The 21260-nt window shown below is 34.1% G+C and overlaps 1 protein-coding gene across 1 annotated transcript in view; it reads left to right on the forward strand.

Annotated features, from left to right (window-relative positions):
- Positions 1-9792, forward strand: part of LOC142339819 (uncharacterized) — a 33349-nt gene extending 23557 nt beyond the window's left edge. The window contains exon 3 of the mRNA XM_075390112.1: positions 7762-9792. Coding sequence (XP_075246227.1) covers positions 7875-9341 — 1467 coding nt within the window. The 5' untranslated portion in view covers positions 7762-7874 and the 3' untranslated portion in view covers positions 9342-9792. The remainder of the gene's footprint in view (positions 1-7761) is intronic.
- Positions 9793-21260: the final 11468 nt, after the last annotated feature.

Genomic DNA, 21260 nt, shown 5'->3' on the forward strand with positions numbered 1-21260 from the left:
AGGTTGTTTAAATTATAAGCATCCATGAATTCTGTGAGTTCGTTGATGCGGTATTGCGTTGTTTGAAGATCAGTAAGTGAAACGTTTTGTTGTGGGTATCCGATTAATCATTTTACAAGTGTTAGTGGGTGATATGAAATATTTTTTGTTAAAAAATGAATAAAAGATGGACAAGGATACTCAAGATTAATTATATCAATTATAGAAAAGAACATATTTTTACAAAGGGTTATGACCGAAAAATCTAGTTTATAAATTATAGTGCCGTTTGAATATTTGCTTTTGCATTCTTATGCAGTAAGTGAATAAGTTAAAAATCTGTGTTCGAAAGATTGAGTGATTGATCACCATTAACAAGAAGTAACCGTGGATAGTATGGAGGAGGCTTTGTCGAGGCATGATAGAATTTCAAGGACTTTGTGTCGTAATTGTGTTTTATCTCTTGAGTATAAGATGAGCAATTTATCGATTCCACATATTTCTCTATGAATGGTGTCCCTAGAATGTTGAATCTGGTGTTTGCAACGTGACAAGTTAAGGTAAATTTGATGTTTTGGGAGCATCTGTATTCCGTTACATCTGGGTAAAGAGTAAGTTTTGCAGTGCCGTTTGACTGTAATTTGGAAACATTTGCTGATGCTTTTAGCTGTAATTTGTGGTATTCTTTGATTTCCTTCAAAGTATCATTATTTAGTACATTAGGTGTTCCTCTTGAATCAATTAAAAAGTCATTTTCAAGACCTGGTGGAGAAACTGTTTTTGTATGGTCAAGTGTCTGTTGTGTATACATTGTGAGTGGTAGAACCCAAATATTCTTTTCACGCGATGTAGAAAGAAGGTATTCTTCGGTAAGATTATTACATTCTTTCTGGCAATTAAAATGTTTATCTTGTCATGGTTTAATTCTAAAATTAAGTAATTGAATTGTTCTTCTGAAAGTTGTCCTTCTGAAACATTCTGTGTTAGACATTGTGTTGTCCGTTTTTTCCTGGTAAAGGAGTGAGTTAATATAGTTTCGTACACTGCCTGCTGAAGGGATTGCGTGAAAACGGGTCGTCGTGAACCCTTTCCATCTCTATTGTAATTAGGTGACTGTGGTCTAGAATTATTTGAATACATGTTGTTATTGTTATAATTAGGTTTTTTTGAAAATTTGGTGGTCTTTGAAAATTTGGTGAAAATTTTGGACGATGATCTGCTTCTACTACGTGGTTTCAAGTTATTGTTCCCATAGTAACGTTTACAATTTGTATATGATGATTTTTTGGGACTTCTATGCTGAGAAGTGTCTCGATTTTCCCCACTAATGCTTCTACAGCGATCAGAAAATGGTTTTGGTTTACCAGTCATATTGTTTGATGTAACTTGTTTAGACCCACTACGTTGATCCCATACGCGATATCTTGTTCTACTGTGCATGCATTATCTACTGTGAGATCATCGATGTCCAGAGGTGTATTATTGAAGGACGAGGAAAAAGTGGAATTTGTGCTCAATTTATGTCCATCTATGTGTGAGTATTATTGTTGTATCTTCTCTACTTATTGTGCAAATGGAAGCTGTGGTGCCAATGTAGTTGAATTATGATTTGCAATCTTTTTAAGAGCACTTCGAGCTAATAGTGGATCAAGCGCTTTGACAAATGCGTCGTTCATTTGTGCATTTCTCATATCTGGTGCACATATGTTTATCGAGCCATTTGTTCAATTCAAAGTGCTAGTGATTTATTTGTTCTCCGGAAGCACGTGTTATGCTTTCTTATAGTATTTTGCTTGTGTTTGCGACTGTTGGTTATCAAAAGTCTTTTGAAATTTTCGACAGAATGCCTGCCACTTTTTCTTAATTTGTGAGTACCATTTTTGTGCGGGACCAATTAGGACCGTTTGTATCATGGCGATTCGTTTGAGCATCCATGCTTCGAGACATGGTGAATATTTGTTCAGGTACTGCTGTCTTTACCATTTTTGCTGTGATAGCATTGAGAAAATCTTCTGTTGTGTATGTGGGATCAGTACCATCAAACGGTCTTAAAGCCTGTTGCATAGGCACTGAGCCACCTAAATAAGGGTATATCATTTGTGTATTTCAGCCAACAACAGATGAAGGTGTTTGTGTAGACACTGCCTGAAAAGAATAGGGAGTTGGAGCATTTGTTGTTTGTTGAACTTTCTGTGAGTTAAGTTATCTGACAAAATTTACTAATTGTTGAGGGGTTAATTAAATAATTTGGTTATTTGTTAATTTTAGTCGAGTTGAGTTTTTTAAAGCGGCAGGTTCAGTGTTAAATTGTATTGAATTTTGTCATTGTAAGCGTGGCAAAGGTGTGTTTACATTTGGCAACGGTGGAAGAGCTGTATTTAAAGAGACTGAATTTTGTGTTAATTCAGTTGAGTTCACAGGTTGTCTATGTCTGTGTTTTTCGTAAATTTTTGTGTTTTTGGTAGTGTCACCAGTAATATTGTTATGGTTAATATTAATATAATTGTTGTTATTATAGTAATTTTCAAGATCAATTAGAGTATTTACCGTGTGGGATGAAAAGAGTGTTCCGTCATCTAATAGCGTAGTGTTAATACCAGTTTCTGTAGTTTCGTTAAAGTTGGTGTCCTTTGCTTGTGAATGGGCTATAGTATCTATATTTTCTATAGTTGACGCGTCAAGAGAGGTGTTTGTAATCTCTGGAACATTTGTGAAAAGAAATTGTTAATTTTCTCCATTATTGTTTTTGATTTCAATATTGTAATTGGCTAATTGTTAAGTTTTGTATAATTTCCGATTGTACTTAAAAACTGATAGCTATAAAATTTTCTGGAAAACAATTTGGATCATACATGAAGTGTAATGTTTCTGGTAGTTTGGGCATCGATTGTGGACACGTGTTGGCTATGAGTTTTGTAGCTGAAAAAATGTGTCTAACTGGACTTTTCAAAAATCTGTGTATATATCAGGATAAAAGTGTAAGAGACTCGAAGATCTCTTCTTCAGATAAGTTTGCATCTTTTGCAAATTTCAATTTGCTGTCTAGCAATTTTGTGTACGCCTTCTTTCCGTGACTGCAAAGCAGCGGTATTAAGTAATGTTGCTAAGCGTTTTAGAAATTTGAATGACAATTTCTTGAATACACCAACTCTATCATAGGGTTTTAATTCTGTCCATACTCCGTTAAAATGTTCAAATAAAGTGTCTCATAGCGGGTTAAATAACGTGTCGTATATGAGTGAAATATAAACATTCGTGAGAGGATCACATATAAAAAAAATTGAGCCATTTGTGAGTTGAGCTCCATCATTTTTGATAAGGTATGAAAGCAAAGCAGTTCTTGAGACTTGTGAAGCTTTATCTGGTAAAGAGAGTAGAGGCCGTTGCTCTACTGCAAAGTAGTGATATTTAAATTGTTTTGCTGTGTTTAGAAGTAAATTTATCCCGTCTTGCTGTTGATATTGTGTATTTTGAAATCGTAAGATTTCGTGTATAGGACGCTTGTTTTGTTGTTTAAGAACAGCTGAATGTAATTCGTCGGTATGTGGGTCCGACTTTGATAAGGTTTGGCCAGTATGTCGGCTCATTTTGTTTGTGTTTATATTTTGATTTAGTTATTTTGATTGTTTGTTGGAGTTGTGTTCCCCGTTTTTTTTAATTTTAAATGTAAAAAGAGAAAATTATATAAACTAGTTCTAAGTTTTATTTTCGAAAGAGAATAGTGTGTTTTATGTGAGTTCTTTTTACGATTAGAGTTTGTTATCTCGCTGGTCGCACCAGTTAAGGCAGACCCGAAGTGGGCTGTTTTTACATCCTTAAAGTATAAAGAGCTAGGGCTTCTTTTTTCTGCATATCTGCGCGCGAAGTAGGTTTATCTATAACTCTCAGACTAACCGAATCAGTAACACACTGAAGGTATACTTCAATTATAACGATTTGTAAAAGAGTGAGCACTGAAGTCAGAGGTATACACATCGTGCAACTACTCTATTAGACTGACTATAGGTAGTTGAGTTATCGCTATATAAAAAAAGAATAGTGTCTTCTCGGTCTCTGATTGGTTGGAGGTGTACATCCAGTACTTCTAATGCTACAATTTGTTGTTTTCTTTAACCCTTTGGCCCTCTGAGTGACGAAGATGAAACTTTTCATGACTGCTGAAAAAGTGAATACATTGGCAGCTTCAGGTAACCAAGCCACTGCCCAGTTCTTATCAAGATGTCAGTGATTAAAAGTTTTAAAGTTGCAAGATTTAAGCTGCAATTTTAAGTAAATTGCCTTGAACGGGGTCAATTAGTATACTTTGAATTAATAATTGCTGAAAAAAATCACAGCAATTCGATGAAGAGATTTGTGACTCCCAGATTTTTCGATATATTACGTGCAATGCGTTAAACATCGTGAATGTTTAATAATGAAAAAAAAGTTTTTATTCCTTTTTATTGTGCTGAGGAAAAAAATTAAAATTTGTAGCTACAAAATTTCAGATAAGAGTTGAATAAAGAACTCAAGTTAACTTAATATACAGCACAAAATACACAAACAACGCATATTAAAAAGGTAAAAATTAATATTTATGGCACAAACAGCATATCAATTAAAGAAACAAGATCTAATCAAGCTTAATAACATTGGCTAATAACGTTGACAAGTGAAAAATAACCGTAAACACATCAGCTGTAAAAATAACGCATTAACAATAAGTAGAATACTGAGCCCTTGTAGCCGAAACAAGAGGTCGTCATTTATTTATCTAAAAAATGACTGACTCATAAGAGCGTTTATGACGCAAATTTTTGCGTTACGGCGTCTTATTTTGATATAGGTCGACCTTCTGAAGTGTTTTCCGAAGATTCAACTAGTGTTTCAATAAAAGCAACGCTGTGTTATACGTTCCGGTTGAGTTTTAATTGAAATTATATTTGTCATTTTGATTTCCCATGATTATTAAACCAATCAACATGTTTTGCCAGAAAACTGTTGACTTCAATTCTGCAAAACATAAACTTCGGTTCTCTAAACTTTTTTCATAGAAATACGGGAAAAATGAGTCCAACCTCCAGTAGTGAGCTATCTTTTGTGCAAAGATAAATTGGTATAAATACAAATAATTCACATTACTGTTACAACCATTGCTCCATTTATGAGCTCCATTTTTGTTCGTAAACCTAGTAATTAGTACTTCAATGGTGGTCAGTTAACGTTTTCTTTTAAAAAAGTTCTTATTTAGAAGTTTTGTTTGTTATTAGTTTACTGTTCGTTTATTTTTATTGGACCAAACTTATTGGACTTAAATTTGCACACCAAGCTGAGGGCTAGCAGTCAAATGTATTTGCTGAACAGATTTATTTTTGTATCTTTCAGCAATCACAGTCGATTCCAATTGTTTACCTTGCAAGATTCTGTAGGAACCGTGCAGAATTTTGCAAGAGGATACATCGTCTTGCGAATTTCTCTTTCAAAGTCTTGTAAAACATTGCAAGATAACCTTCGAGTATCTTACAAGATAACCATTTGTCTGGCATGATATCTGCCGTCCGGCAACATCTTGCAAGATAACCATTTTCAAAAGATAACTTTCTGGTCTTCATGAGGGAATTGTTGGCTCATGTGTAGCTAATTTTTTGCAAAAACGGATGACAATTTTTCTTAAGAAAAGAAATAAGTTGAATTCAGAAAAAATTGAATAAATTGGATAACAGTTTTACATAGAAAAATGGAAAGAAAATTACAAAGTCGTTTAATTGATATTTATTTAGAATTAACAATTGAATGTGTAGATAACCAAAAAAACTATAATGATGGGTACCAAATTAGCACTTTTGTTAATTGTTTAAATCACTCAGCTGTTAAAAACAGATGAGAGTCACAGAATAGTATATTTTTTAAATATAGAAATGAGTGATTCTGATGCCAACAGTTTTAATTGAATGAAAACTTTTCTCATTACGTTTGTCTTTTTATGCCTTTTAAATTGAACTGGCAGTTGATTCCGTTCCACTTTTGGTTAAGGTCTGTATGTCTAACTGGTTTTTTTTGTTCTGTGAGTCGATTGGCGATCGATATATTTATCGTATCATCATATATTTAGCAATCGCGTTGTGAGTCTGCACTAGAAAGGCTGTCAAATTTGGAATATACAACTAACGGGTTTTTTAAGTGTCCTTTACAAAGAGTTATCGAGGTTCTAAATTTTTCGTGAACATTTAACTTTTCACAGTTATTTGTTCACAATTATACAATTATGGTCATTTTTGATTAGTTTTTGTTAGCTTTTGATTAATTTCATTGCTATTTTCAACATTTCAGTGCTTTTGTAGCCGTGAACTGATAACCAGATTATTTTCTGTCCAATCGGGATTTTTTAAAACAAAAAAACATATTTGCATTCGAAAAGAGATATATCAGTTTCTATACTGATTTTTTCTGTCAATTTCAAAAAATCCCAAAAAAGTTTGATTGGTTCAACTGTTTGTTTTTTTGTTGAGCAAAATATCAGATATATGATTTTTTGCTTGGTCGAATGAAATTGCGTCTCAGATAAAGCTGCCAGATAATCCTTTTTGTTTGTTGATCATGTGTTAGTGTGTGATTGCTACAGACTCTTCTTTCTTGTATTTCCACCATTATGGATATCAAAATTGCTCGTTCTTGATCACATTGGTGCTAGAATTTTCAATACTGAGTCGCTTTGATCTGTCAGCTTTCGAAAATTATTTTGACAGTTCTTTCGAGACTGCGCATTGCTTCTTTCAAGTTCCGATTTTTCTCTGTATCTTTATCTTGCTTGTCTTTATGTCCTTATTTTGCAAACATCTCCTTGTGGTAGTAGTGGCACAAGAAGCCTGTTCAGTAACACATTTTTTTTTATCTAATAAAGCTAATATGAATTTGTTTTTTAACGGTTGATATCAAAACGCGTCAACATCCACAGGGGTTCATTTAGCATTGATAGCTTAATATAAAGTGAATGTTCTGGGCAAGTTGCATCAGCTGAATAGAATGGTTGAAAGAAAATGCACTTCAGAATGAGAAGAATAATAAACAACTGAAATTGAGTTACAAATATCAAATAAGTATAACGTACTCAAAGCAAATACGAACAAGTTGAACTTTAAATTTTGTAGTCATTCGCGGTGCGAATCATGCTAACAGAATTTAAACTTTAATAATGATTTGGCGTAGCGAATGCAGAACATGAGTAACTGTTTGACTATGCTAGTCGCTGAGCTATGAAAGAGAAGATTAAATTAAAGAATTGAGTTTTTTCAAAAATTACTTTGGATTGAATAACGTAACAATTAGATTTTGTTTTTCTAGACAACCTAATCAAGAAGTATGAACGTGGAGAACTGTTTAGAATGAAATGTGAAAACGGAAGGCGTGAATAACTAAAAGCATGAATGACTCTGATGAATATGTATGAAAACTTTGGAAACTGAGTATAATCAATATTAGAGGGCTGGGGGGGGGGGGGGGGGGGGGGGTCAAGTTAAGAAATGTTGGTATAGATCTGTTAAAAGATAGTATTTTGTGATAACAATCAGTCACGCTTTGTAAACTAACGAAAATTAGTTTAACAGGCTTAAAACTGAGTTTGTGCTTGTATAAAGCAATTTCAGCACAGATAACCACTTTTGTTCCGTCTACGCAGAAATAATTAGCATTGGACTGCATAAATATTAAATCAACTAGTTTTTACTTTATGCAATTTTTTGAAAGCAAAACTTTACTGGCATACTAATTGCTAATCGTGTTTTGGTCTGCTATGTTCTTGTTTAGACAAGGAAGAGCGGCTGAAGAACGACAAAATTCTACGCAAATTGGATGAAGTTGAAACAAAACTGCGAGAGCTCTCACTGATAAAATATCAAGAAAGTGGTCCCCACAAATTAATGGTGGACTTGATTGTTGCCACACATGCTGACCGTGAACACTACGATGGAATTCATCATTTGACAAAACATTTCGATTACTCCAACTACATTGTATGTAGCGAGGAAACCTTTGATGACCTTATTAATGGCGACGACCAAATTGATCGAACGCAGTCGTACAGTAAAGAAAAACAAATGTTCCAACATATTAGAACACTTGACAATAATTCTCTGAACTCTCTGCTACCTGATTGTCTTGAAAACAAAATTCAATTTCTGTCCCCTGGTGAGAGGGGGAAAATTTTATATCTGAAGAAAAAAATTGAATTCGATGAAAATGGGAAGAAATTCAGTAATGCTAGCGTGGATGAAAACAACAAGCAATTGATTTTGGATATTATTGAAAAAAGGTACCATATCAAAGAGAACAAAGATGGGTCATATGATGCAACCACGAAAGAAGAAAAAGATCGTATAAGAAAAAATGGAAAGAGCAACTCGAGTTTGATCACACTTGCCGGCAACTTGGATAGAAAGAAAAATCTGCTGGTGTTCACGGGCGACAACAGTTTGGTAGATATTGACAAAGTTCTATCTGAGTATTTGGAACCCAACGACTCACCTGGGGATTCGAATCTACCTAATAAATTTCAAGACTTAACTGTCTCCGAATCAAACTGCTCTGATTCTGTATCAACACTAACAGACGAGAAAGTTCAGAGGAAAGAAATTTGGAAAAATTTTTCAAATTTAAAATATGAACGATCACAAAATAGTGTACAACTACTGCAAGTTCCACATCATGGGTCGTCATATATGCGAGAAAGGGATCATGAGAACACCTTGAACTCAATCTTCCCTAAACTGCTCAAATTTTATAAGAAGTTTCCTGCCAGCCGCTACTTAGTGAGTGCTGCAAATTTATATGGCCGCCGAGAAGGAAAGCCGAGGAAACCGGGTGAATTTATAGAAGATTGCCGAAGCGAGCCGTATGAAGTTAGCGGCCAAGAACCCGTAAAAGCGGTGTTTGGACATCCACACCCAAGCACTGTCATTTCGATTCTACTGTCTATAATGGACAGAGCCTCTGATCTGGACTCTGTTCAGATATACACCACTAACAGTAAGGCTCTGACGTATGACGGCAGCTCAGTCCTCAACCGAAATAAGAAACTTGATACTGTGTTCTGGTACTGCCTGGTCAGCGCTGGTAGCAATGGTAGTTCTTCGATCTCTTCGTCATCCGCAGAGAGTCAGGGAGCTGTTGGGGGTGATAACGGACAAGGTGACGCTGGATCAAGTCAATATCCGAAAAATAACAAAGTCAACAAAGTGCCCAGTGTGGAGTTCTTTCACGTGATTGGACAGTCCGAGTTTCTCAAATATTGCACAATGTTTAGAGCAGACTCTGACGCTCTATGGAACCACGAACCTTCCGCTGAGACTACCCTGGGCGTCATTAAGTTGACAATCGACAAAAATTAGTATTGATAATACGTGAATTGATTATGATCACCACAACAAGGCAGCCAAAGTTCAAAATTGTATTATTGATGTATCTGTTCGAATGCACTATTAACTTGGTTGGCATGATGAATGGTTATTGACCTGTTCTGCGAATTGACTGACACAATCGGAATTTCATTACCAGTTAGCAGCAGTAGCATTGATTATTTTTGTACTGTTTTGTATTATAATCATTTCCTTATCCCATATTGTAAGACTCTTTTTTTAACCTTTTTTAAGTTATGTTTTGTGTATTTTAATGTCAGATAACCCAATCGTAAATTCTACTTGCATTTGAGAACGTTTTAATTAATTGTGTGATGCCAATGTAATTGCTTTGCCTCAATCGCCACTTTATTGAGGTGATTTGATGGTTGTTGGAACAATTTGAAAGCTTGTAAAAATCAAGAAACACGATTTGAAAATGAATAGAGTTGTAACAACTGAACAACTAAGTACCAAATGACAGAATTTGAAACTCGCTAAATAACTTTAAAAAATAAACAAAGCTCAACTCACTGATCTGCTTATTAATTTTTGATGAGATGTATCAGTTTTTTTTGTGAAACTTTCCGCCAACCAGTAATTCAATATAGTAATGATTTCAATTTCTTATTGATTCCGTACTAATTTATGCATATGGAAAACAAACAGTACTAACCTAATAACTCACTTAGAATATTCCGCCCCCACTAGTTTTGAAATAAAATTTTTAACGTGGTGTTGAGATGAGATATGTACGTGCTGTTTTTATGAAATTTATAAATTTATATAATCAAATTGTTTCGAAATCAACCCCTCTGTCTCCATTACACTGATCCATCGAGGTAACTTGGGTCTTCTATAAAATTATCAACAATGGGATCTAACTTTTATGATTTAACTTTATAACTCATCATTGGATTTCTGATTCCTACAAAATTTCGCCGATCAATCAATGAAACTTGATTCATATGAACATAAACTGATTTCTCATACGAAATCTATGGATCAGTAATCCACGTGTTCTTCCAAACGTTGTATTCATACTGCTTGTATAATTACCTCATGTATACAGTTGTATATAGTTTGAACTTTCAATGAAATTTTTGTTGTCAAAGAACTCAAAGCCAGAATCACCATCCCTAGAATTCTGTTGATCCTTTTAAAAAGACTTTATCACATGGTTTGCGAGAAAAATTCACAAGTTTTCATATCCGGTATAGTCAAAAAAGAAATTCATCATAATTTGTAAATCAGGGCCAGTTTTTGTTCATTATGTCCTTATTCAGCATTATTAGTTCTTAAGAAACACATCAAGATATATTGCTTCAAATGACATGAAAACTTAGGAAAATTTTTCAGATTCAGAACTTGTTTCAAAGAGAAAGTACGATTTACAAATTGTTTAGGCCAATGAAAGTTCCTCAAAGAGCATGAAAAATAAAAAAATGAAGTGTTTTTTTCATCCTAAAGAAGGTTTCTCAGAAACTTCCAATAAATATGGTACTTTTTGATAAAAAAAAATATCGTTGTGCCTCGTAACTACTTTATTTCATTTTTTGGTTGAGCTGACAATTGTGCGCTGAAACCCAGAAAAAAAATCGTTTTATTTGTTACGTCTATATCTTTTGTTGAATCAATTATTCTTTTAAACGCATTATATATATTTTGGCTCGCTTTGAATATTTACGTAATTTTTAAAATGTTTTTGGAAATCATACTTTTAACAAAGATGTTCGTTTTTTGCTGTTGATTTTTTTGTTGAACAGGACTCATCCGTTAGGATTTAACAGTTAAAATGTTCATTACTATTTTTGACTTTGTAATGTCTTTGTTGCTCACTGAAAATGAAAATTGTTTTTTCTATTGTCAATATCACAGAAAATGACCGGATTTTGACGATTAATTAAACAAATCGTAAAACTATTTAGTGACCGGTTCTCAGAAAAGTTGACCAGGGCGTTACAACAGCGGGAAGAAAAGATGAGAGATCTAAAACTAGAACTATTCAACACCTGAACACTTTGCAAGAAACGTAAGAAAATAAAAGTGATCTAAAAAATTCAGTTACTGATCTTGTAAAAAAATGTTACACACCTCCAACGGTTGGCAAAAAAATTGCATCAAGAAAGCCTCTCGAAAATTGTTTTCAGATTTTGAGAAAAATTTTCTCTTTTTCTACTGTTTGACGGCTTCTCAATTTAATAGATAATTGGTGTGCTTTAAGGCAGAAAAAAATGCGCAAGCATGCTTCTGTTTGCTTATTTCGATATAGCAAACTTCAGCAATGCTCAACACTTTCTTTTGAGATTTAACAAAATTCATCTTCGCTATGTTGTGAGTAGAAAACATAGGCAATCTGCTAATCGATATTAAATCATACACACAAGGGTCACTGACAATACTAAAGCTAGCTCAAAATTCAAAGCACTCTTCATAAAAAAACTAAATTTGCTGTTACTTCTTGAGACTCCCAACCGGTTGGAGTTCAGCAGCTATACTCCATTAGAGCTATTATTGTCACAAGACGCTCCTGCGCGGAGCAGTCGCAGGTTTTTTAGTCTCCTCGTTGTAACTTCTTGAGACTTCAAACCAGGTTAGAGTTGGGAAGCTTTCCCCTAATAGAGCTGTTTTTATCACAAGAAAACCCTGCGCGGAGCAGTTGCAGGATTCCTAACCTCCTCGTCGTTACTTCTTGAGACTACCAACCGATTGGAGTTGAGCAGCTATACCCCATTAGAGCTTTTATTGTCACAGGAAGCTCCTGCTGGGAGCAGTCGCAGGTTTTTTAATTTCCTCGTTGTTACTTCTTGAGACTCCTCACCAAGGTGGTGTTGGACGGCTATCCCTTATTAGTGCTCTTATTGCCGCAAGAGCGCGGAGCAACACTTTTTATAGCTGTTTTGGGCAGCTATCTCTCCTAGAGCTGTTTTTTGTCAGATTTTGTGCATTAAAGACCTTTTTGAGGACTACAAGTTCCTAAGGAACAAGCCAAGATATATTGATTGATATGCCATCAAATTTTGCAAAAATGTTCCAGATTTTCAACTTGTTTCAATTAAAGAGTATGGTTTACAATTTTTAGGCAAATAAAAGTAATCAAAGATTGTAAAAAAAATTGTGGGTTTTTATCCTAAAGAAGTTATTTCAGATCTGACACAAGAAAAGTTTCTCAAACAGTTTTGTGCTCTTTGATAAATTAACTGTCTTTGTCTCTTGTCTTGTATATAATTTTTTTAATGTTTTGGCTGAGCTGACAATTTGGGCTAAAATAGAGAAATATTTGTTTTGTTAGTTTTCACTAAACAAAGAAGATCTATAAATAAAATTACATGTCTATATCTGTGTTAAAAAATACTCTAATTTTTAAAGAAATTTTAGTCTTTTGGCTTTCTCGGGAGTTTTAAATCGTAATTGTTGTAATTCCTTGTTCCCTACAACTTCAGCAGGTTCTTATAGGTTGAAATCTCTAGATATTTTTCTTCAAGAGCAAATCAATAATAAAATAAAAACGAAATCAGGGTCATGGGTATAAATCAGTTAATATCATAAGTTCAAGGTGATATCCAGATCAATTTTAATTTTCTCCAGTGATGGAACGGAGTTTGATATATTCATAGCTTGTCGAAAACAGATAAAAACAGAATTTTGTAATGTTGCACACTTTTTTTGTTTTGTTCTCCCTTGTAACAGTCTTAAATAAAAGTATAAAAAAATTACTAAAGTTATGATGAAAACTTATGTAATTAAAAGCAGAACACTTATTTGAGAACTCTTCAAACAGAAAGCAAAGAAAGAATTGCGTTTTTTTTTCTCAATTTGCTATATTGAACAAACATTAGAGCACGATTTGAATTTTCAGCTTATTATTAAAATTGGTTTTGGAAATCAGGCTTTCGACAAAAATTGTTCAAGCACTTTGCTGCTGATTTTTTTGATTGAACAGGACACTGGCATTAAGATTTCATAGTTGTAGTGTTCATTTTTTGTTTTTAACTTTGCAATATCTTGTTGCTCAGTGATAAGAACCACTGTTGCTTCTATTGCCAATATCACAAAAAATTGACCGGAGTTAATGATTTTGACGAAAAATCTTACAAGTCGCAAAATTTTTTAGTCGCCAGTTCTGAAAAAGTTTGACCAGGTCATAAAAACAACGGCCAGAAACGATGAGAGGAACAAAAGATGATCGAAATTTCTCGCTTACTGATCTTGTAAATGTTACGCAACTCCAACGAATGGCGAAAAATGCATCAAGGAAGCCTTTCAAATATTTTTTTTCAAAATTTGTGTAATATTTTCTCTTTCTGTTTTACTTTTTAAGGGTTTTAAATTGTGTTTATCAAAAATGCTTTTGTTTGCTTACTTCAATATAACAAAACCTATCATATCTCAACCCTTTCTTTTCAATTTTTACCAATTTTCGTTTTCGCTATGTTGTAAGTAGAGATCATGGGCCAACTGCTAAATGATTTTAAAACATAAAGCAGATAACGATCACTAACCGTCAATCACTAAAACTAACTAATTAACCAAAGCACTCTTCAAGAAAAATCTGAGGTCCTCCACGATAAGCAACCATTGTTATTGTCACAAGAAGGTCCTGCGGGGAGCAGTCGCAGGTTTTTTAATCTCCTCGTTGTAACTTCTTGAGACTTCAAACCGGGTTAGAGTTGGGAAGCTTTCCCCTAATAGAGCTGTTTTTATCACAAGAAAACCCTGCGCGGAGCAGTTGCAGGATTCCTAACCTCCTCGTCGTTACTTCTTGAGACTCCCAACCGATTGGAGTTGAGCAGCTATACCCCATTAGAGCTTTTATTGTCACAGGAAGCTCCTGCTGGGAGCAGTCGCAGGTTTTTTAATTTCCTCGATGTTACTTCTTGAGACTCCTCACCAAGGTGGTGTTGGACGGCTATCTCTTATTAGTGCTGTTATTGCCACAAGAACGCGGAGCAACCCTTTTTATAGCTGTTTTGGGCAGCTATCTCTATTGGAGCTGTTTTTTGTCAGGTTTTGTGCATTAAAGACCTTTTTGAGGACTACAAGTTCCTAAGGAACAAGCCAAGATATATTGATTGATATGCCATCAAAATTTGCAAAAACGTTCCAGATTATCAACTTGTTCCAAATAAAAAGTATGATTTACAATTTTTAGGCAAATAAAAGTAGCCAAAGATTGTAAAAAAATTTGTGGGGTTTTATCCTAAAAAAGTTATCTCAGATCTGACACAAGAGAAATTTCTCAAACAGTTTTGTGCTCTTTGATGAAAGTAACTGTATTTGTGCCTTGTATATACTTTTTTTCATGTTTTGAATGAGCTGACAACTTTGGGCTGGAAGAGAGAAATATTCGTTTTATTAGTTTTCACTTAAAAAAGGAGATCTATAATTAAAATTACATGTCTTTATCTGTGTTCAAAAAAAATTCTAATTTTTAAAGGGATTTTATTTTTTGGCTTTCTCGGAATTTTAAATCGTAATTGTTGTCATTCATTGTTCCCTACAACTTCAGCAGGTTCTTTTAGGTTGAAATCTCTAGATATTTTTCTTCAAGAGCAAATCAATAATAAAATAAAATCGAAATCAGGGTCATGGGTATAAATCAGTTAATATCATAAGTTCAAGGTGATATCCAGATCATTTTTAAAATTCTCTAGTGATTGAACAGAGTTTGATATGTTCATAGTTTGTGGAAAACAGATAAAAACAAAATTTTGTGTTGTTGCCCACAATTTTTTGTTTTATGCTCCCTTGTAACAGTCTTAAATAAAAGTGTAAAAAATGACTAAATTTATTTAAAAAAACTTATATAAATAAAAGCAGGGCACTTATTTTAGAACTGTTCAAACCGAAACCGAACTCTTTCTCAATTGGCTATGTTGCTATGTTGAACAAAAATTAGAGCATGTTTTGAATTTTTGGCTTAATAAAATTAGTTTTGGCTTTCGACAAAAATTGTTCAAGCATTTTGCTGTTGATTCTCTTGATTGAACAGGACAATGGTATTGAGATTTCATAGCTGAAATGTCCATTTTTTTTGTTTTTGACTTTGCAATATCTTTGTTGCTCAGTGATAAGAACCACTGTTGCTTCCATAGCCAATATCACAAAAAATTGACCGGAGTTAATGATTTTGACGAGAAATCTTACAAGTCGCAAAATTTTTTAGTCGCTGGTTCTGAAAAAGTTTGACCAGGTCATTAAAACAACGGCAAGAAACGGTGAGAGGACCAATCGAAAACTATTCAAGCGTTAAACGTTTCGCAGAAATGCAAGAAGAAAAGATGATCAAAAATTCTCGCTGACTGATATTGTAAATGTTACGCAACTTCAACGAATGGCGAAAAAATGCACCACGTTTTTTCATATTTTTAAAAATAGCCTTTTTGAGGAGAAGTAAGTTTTGAGAAATGCCAGAAGCTGCTTTTTACATTTATGGTTTTTCCTAATTTTTTATAAACATCGATATTTAACTATTTGTCTGACTGCAACATACATTTTATTCAATACTATGAAGTCGGCATTTCATCAGTAAGCATTCTTTGGTTAGCTTCGCAAGAAATTCGGATTAAAATTCTTTTTATTCAGATTTTTCTTACTTTTTTTGAAGCTTACCTCCTAGCATAAGATAATTATGCCACCTGTGAATTGGATTAGTTGACTGTTTTTATACAGACAGCCGCTGAGATCATTTAAGTTGAAGGTGAACAAAATGAGTCGTATTTTATTTCCTCGCAAGACACTTCTTTCTTGAGCAATCCGCCGAATCACATACGCTATTATTAACAAAAATTGTTGTTGAAAGTCAGAGAGATAGCTCTATAATTAGTTCTTCGCTTTCGTGCCAAAACCTATCTTTTTCTTGACAATTTTAATCAACTGCTTTGTATGTGTATTAACGCAATAACCTTTTCTCCTCGATTTCTCCGGTAAGAGTAATAAAGAATTGATAAAGTAAAATTTTGTTTCAGTACAAGTCAATAAATTATCTAATTGAGATTTGAAGGATATAAGAAAATCATTGACAAGGCGTTCAGCGAATTGAATTGATTGTTCAGGTGATTTTACAGAACGTTTCTGAAGTTGAGAACATCATATTGGTTAGGAAACTTAGCTCCCCGGGTCGATGTGTCATCGCCATTCAACGCAAAACTATGTAATATAAGCGGTGAATGTGAAAAATTTTGTATAATATGCGATGAATGCGGTGAAATTACAAATATTGGTCAGAGAATAGGGTGAAAAAACTTTATCTCCTGGTAGCGGTGTAATTACATAATTTCACCGCTGAATTTAACGGTAAAATTACATAAATTCAACGCTTTCAAAACCGCGTTCAAATAAGGTGAAATAAGCGGTCCAACCGTGTCCAAATTAGATGAGATAAGCGGTGAATGCGTTGAAATTACTTTTCACCGCTTAACTTAGTGGTGAAATAACATAAATTCACCGCGTAGAAAAACTGTTAAAAGTGTGTGATCTGCAGTGAATGCGGTGAAATTACGTAAATTTACCGCCTAACTTGGTGGTGAAATTACATAAATTCACCGCTTAAAAAAGTGTTAGAACTGTGTGAGATCAGCAGTGAACGCTGTGAAATTACTCAATTTCACCGCTTAAATTAGTTGTGAAATAACATAATATTCACAACTTAGAAAATGCTGCGAAGTGTTTTTTGTCCAACAAAGATAAGATACATTTATTAGAAGACGCACGGAAATTTTACCCACGAATAATCATACATCTTTTTGAAACTTTTTAAGCGGTTAATATATGCAAATTCACCACTAAGTTAAGCCGTGAATTTAATTAATTTCACCATTAGAGTAAGCGGTGAACTTACAAAAATTCACCACATTTCACCGCTAAAATTTATAATTTCACCGCTAATCTTACGAAAAGTCAACGCGAATGTTTTACAGGAGATGAATTTGATTTAAATTCAAAACAAATTTGCTAGAATTCAGTGACAGATGGCGCAGTGGAAGAAGAAATGGCTGCCATGCAGGTCACAGGTTATGATCCGTGTAAGGGTGGTCATTTGTAGTAAGAGGTGAAATGCGGTGATTTTTTGAAAGTTAACCGCTTACTCTAGCGGTGAAATTGCATAGTTTCACTGCATTTCACCGCAAAATTATGCAAGAAATTTGCGGTGAAAAAAAACTTTTCACAACTTTTCTTACATTGTTTCCGCTTTTTCCTCCACCCGGGTCTGGTATCAAGTTTAATTCTCCTGTGTCGCGTAATCAATGAAATGCAAAGCGCACAACTTGAACAAGCGGAGTCGAGTTTGACCCATGGTGTCGAAAATTGTTGTTCCTTACATCATAAGCAGTGACACAGCTAGTTTCTGGATATTAAGTTTAAGGTTGCAGATAAAACAGTTGTGGCACAGTGTTTATAGTTGTGGTAAAATGGCTTTCTGGTCACATTGACGAAGTAACTCTCCGGTTGACGTTCTTATTGTTTTTCACTACTTGTGTCACGAGGCCAGTGTTGTTCAGATACAATGCCAAAGAGCTCTTAAAAACTCATAAAAACATTGTCTTCTTGACATGGTCTTTTGAAACAGCATTATCCAGGATGAGGTCCTCGGCGCAAAAAAGATATGGGCTAGACGGACTTGGGTCTCGGACAGTGGTTTCAAAACGAAAAATTCCAAATTCAGGTATGGGACAGATCGAACGGACTTTGGTCAAACTGGGCCAGACCGAAAAGGTCCAAAGCCAAACCTGGGCCAGACCGAACAGACCCTAAGACCCGGGCCAGACCGGATATACCCAAGGCCGACGCCAGGCCAGACAGAGCGGACCCGAGACCAAACCTGGCCCAGACTGACTTAAACATGTAGAATTACACCGAGAGAATGATAATTTGTGCGTTTCAAAATTTAGGCCCAAAAATCAACTAACACTATTCTGACTGTTTTTAACAAACAAATTATCCAATCTAAGAAACACGGAGTATTCAGAAATCTAAATTCAGTGCATGCTTAATCGCCTATCTTTATGTTGCTAGTTGCCAAAGATCGGCTGCTGCCTACAAAAATGGTCATTTCCGGGCTCAACTTTTTTGGAGACGGTTGGATACAGTATTGAACTGGATTTCTGGACATTGATCAGTCCAAATAGTTTGTTTCGCGCTGATTAAAGCTAAGTTTTTTAATTTTATCTCTCCGAGGAGGTTAACAATTGATTTTTCGAGCTCACACCAGAAAAAAAGTATGAACCACAATGATTTCTTATTAATAATAATAAACTTTTCATTTTCTGTTATCGAGCAACACAAAAGAAGTTTATTTACTGTTCACAAAAATATGTACAATGAAGTTCAACAGAAAAAAGAGCACATCATTAGATCATTAGTTGATCCGTTTTCAGGTGCCTCACAATGTAGGAATATCAAAGAACTGTTAGTTACGAACCGAAAGAAAATTACTATAGTAATTGAACTATAAATCATGATTGGTGAAAACAAAAAATAAACCGATAATTGAGTGCAGGGGGCTCACAATTAGACAAACTTGAAAGAAAGAACCTGAAAAGTCTAGGTTGTCAATTATATAATTTCTTAAAATTATGTTGCAAAAACTGTTCATTTGCTGATTTGTCATTTTTAAAACCGTATTTACAAAGGAAGGTTCAAGAAAAACCAACAAATTTAACATTTTTCGAACCCTAAACCTCAATCGGGTTGTCACATTTTTTTGATCACCGCAATCCAAACATTTCGTTGTTTTTCTTCCTTTATTTACTCTGTTTATTTCGTTATCATTCAAGAAGGATTTGACGTGACTAACTACACACTCGTCTTGTAGCTTTTTTGACAACAGTTTATGTACTTCGTACAAGTGTAGTTCTTTGGCTAAAATTATATTAAATTTTCTCTTTGGATTGCTCACTGAGTCGAACGTTCTTTTATTGAAAATTATCTTTATGAGTTTTTTAATTTTGAGTATAACAATGAAATTTCTGACAAAACAGAAGTTCCAAAAATCAGTATACCATTATGCACTACCGGCTGAGCATAAATTTTAAAAACCTCAATCATTTGAGTTTTCCTTAGAAATTTTCTCAGTCTATAGAACAGGCCACTGATTTTTATTAGTTTTTGTTCAACCACTTGAATATAACTTTTGAAAGACAATTTATTGTCGATTGTTAGTCCAAGGTAACGCATTGAAGAAACGTTTTCAATTTTTTTTATCGATGTTAATACGTTTTTTTTTGTAGTAAATTTTTCTTTTTCCCAAAGGACATCAATTTTGTGTTCTCAGTATTGATTGCTAATTGGTTTTTAGTTAACCATTGATTTCGTTTTTATAATTGAGTTTCGTGTTTCATCACAACAATTTCGGCTATAGCTGAAATTTCAATCACTGTGTCGTCTGCAAAAAGTATGATGTTGGACACAAGATTAGTTAAACTGTCAACAGTTTGCAAATTGCTCAAATCATTCACGTATATTTTGTAAAACAGAGGACCGAATTCCAGCCCTGGGGAACTCCAATACCAACAGAAGCAGTGCTTGAAACAACTTCTGCAGTGGAACAAACTGAGAGCGGTTAGCTAGGTATGAGTTAAGTATATTGAAGACATGACCTCTCGAACCAATATTAGAACAATTACCTAATAGTACTGTGTTCTCTACCATATCAAAAGCCTTTTTGAGATCCAGGAATGTGCAAACAGAAAAAATGGGTTTATCAGATAATTTTGTGTCGCAGTAGTTCAATTAGAATCAAAACAGCGTCAGCTGTACTTCATTTGGTCCAGAAACCAAACTGAAAGCTAGAGAGCAGATTAAATTTCACTAAAAAAGAAGTAATTTGTCTCTGAAGCAATTTCTCGAAGATTTTTTCTATCGTCTGTAATAAGGAAATAGGCCTAAAATTTGATGGTATACTCTTATCTCCAGATTTGTGAAATGGGAATTTTTTTTGCAATTTGAAGACAATCAGGGAACACGCCAATATTGAAACAACTATTGAACCATTTAGATAGAAATGGGCTCAGCACATTAGAAAATTTCCTGATGCAGTAGTAATTGAGGTCATAACAGTCCTCAATGTACTTATTCGGAGCATTATTTATGATACCAAAAACCTCCTTGTCTGTAATATCGGTAAAGAAAAACTTAGATTGCTCTGTTTTATCGGTTGTTTTTAAAAATGATTTCGTTGGTAAGTGTGCATTCATTTTCCCTCCGATTGATGTAAAAATTTCTTTAAATGGTTGACTTCTTCTTGAGATGGTATTTTTTCTCGAATTTCAATTTTTTTTGCCTGTTATGTTATAACAAACTTTAAAAAATTTCGATTTCTGTTTGCTGCACTCTTTTCAATTTGATTTTGATAAAAAATCTTCATTTTTTAATCAAAGTTTTTACCTTTCTGCACTGTTGTTTGTATTCGTTATTGGCCGATATTGATTGACCTTGGAGTGTTATATTCCACCATTTTTTTCTTTGCTGCAGCGTCTTTGACTTCTTTGTCAATCCAGATCTTCTGCGCATGTTCTCTTGTTGTCTTAGGTAAATATTGAACTAATGTTTCTTGCACAATTCTTTCTGAAAATTTGAATTTATTCTGAATTTTTTTCCCGGTAAGATCAATATGTTTTAATCGCTGCCATAGAACAAAACCAGAACGAAACTGAATTTTCCTGTAGAAAAGATTTTCTGGTTTTGCCCAATTTCTTGAATGAAAAAAAATCAGTTCCGTTTCTAAATTTGTTTTATTCTTCAATTCAAGGAAAAGCGAATAGTGATCAGGTATTTATGTTCTTTGCCTGGTTAAATCTGATTCAAAAATTATAAAGGACATATCAATATAAGAAAGTGAATTGTTTCGTTTCTCGTGTAATGAGGTTCTCACTGACCAGTTTTAAATCAAATGTTTGGGTCAGTTCCCTTAAA

The sequence above is a fragment of the Convolutriloba macropyga genome, chromosome 5 (genome assembly GCF_964194025.1).
Source record: "Convolutriloba macropyga chromosome 5, txConMacr16.3, whole genome shotgun sequence".
Taxonomy (NCBI): domain Eukaryota; kingdom Metazoa; phylum Xenacoelomorpha; order Acoela; family Convolutidae; genus Convolutriloba; species Convolutriloba macropyga.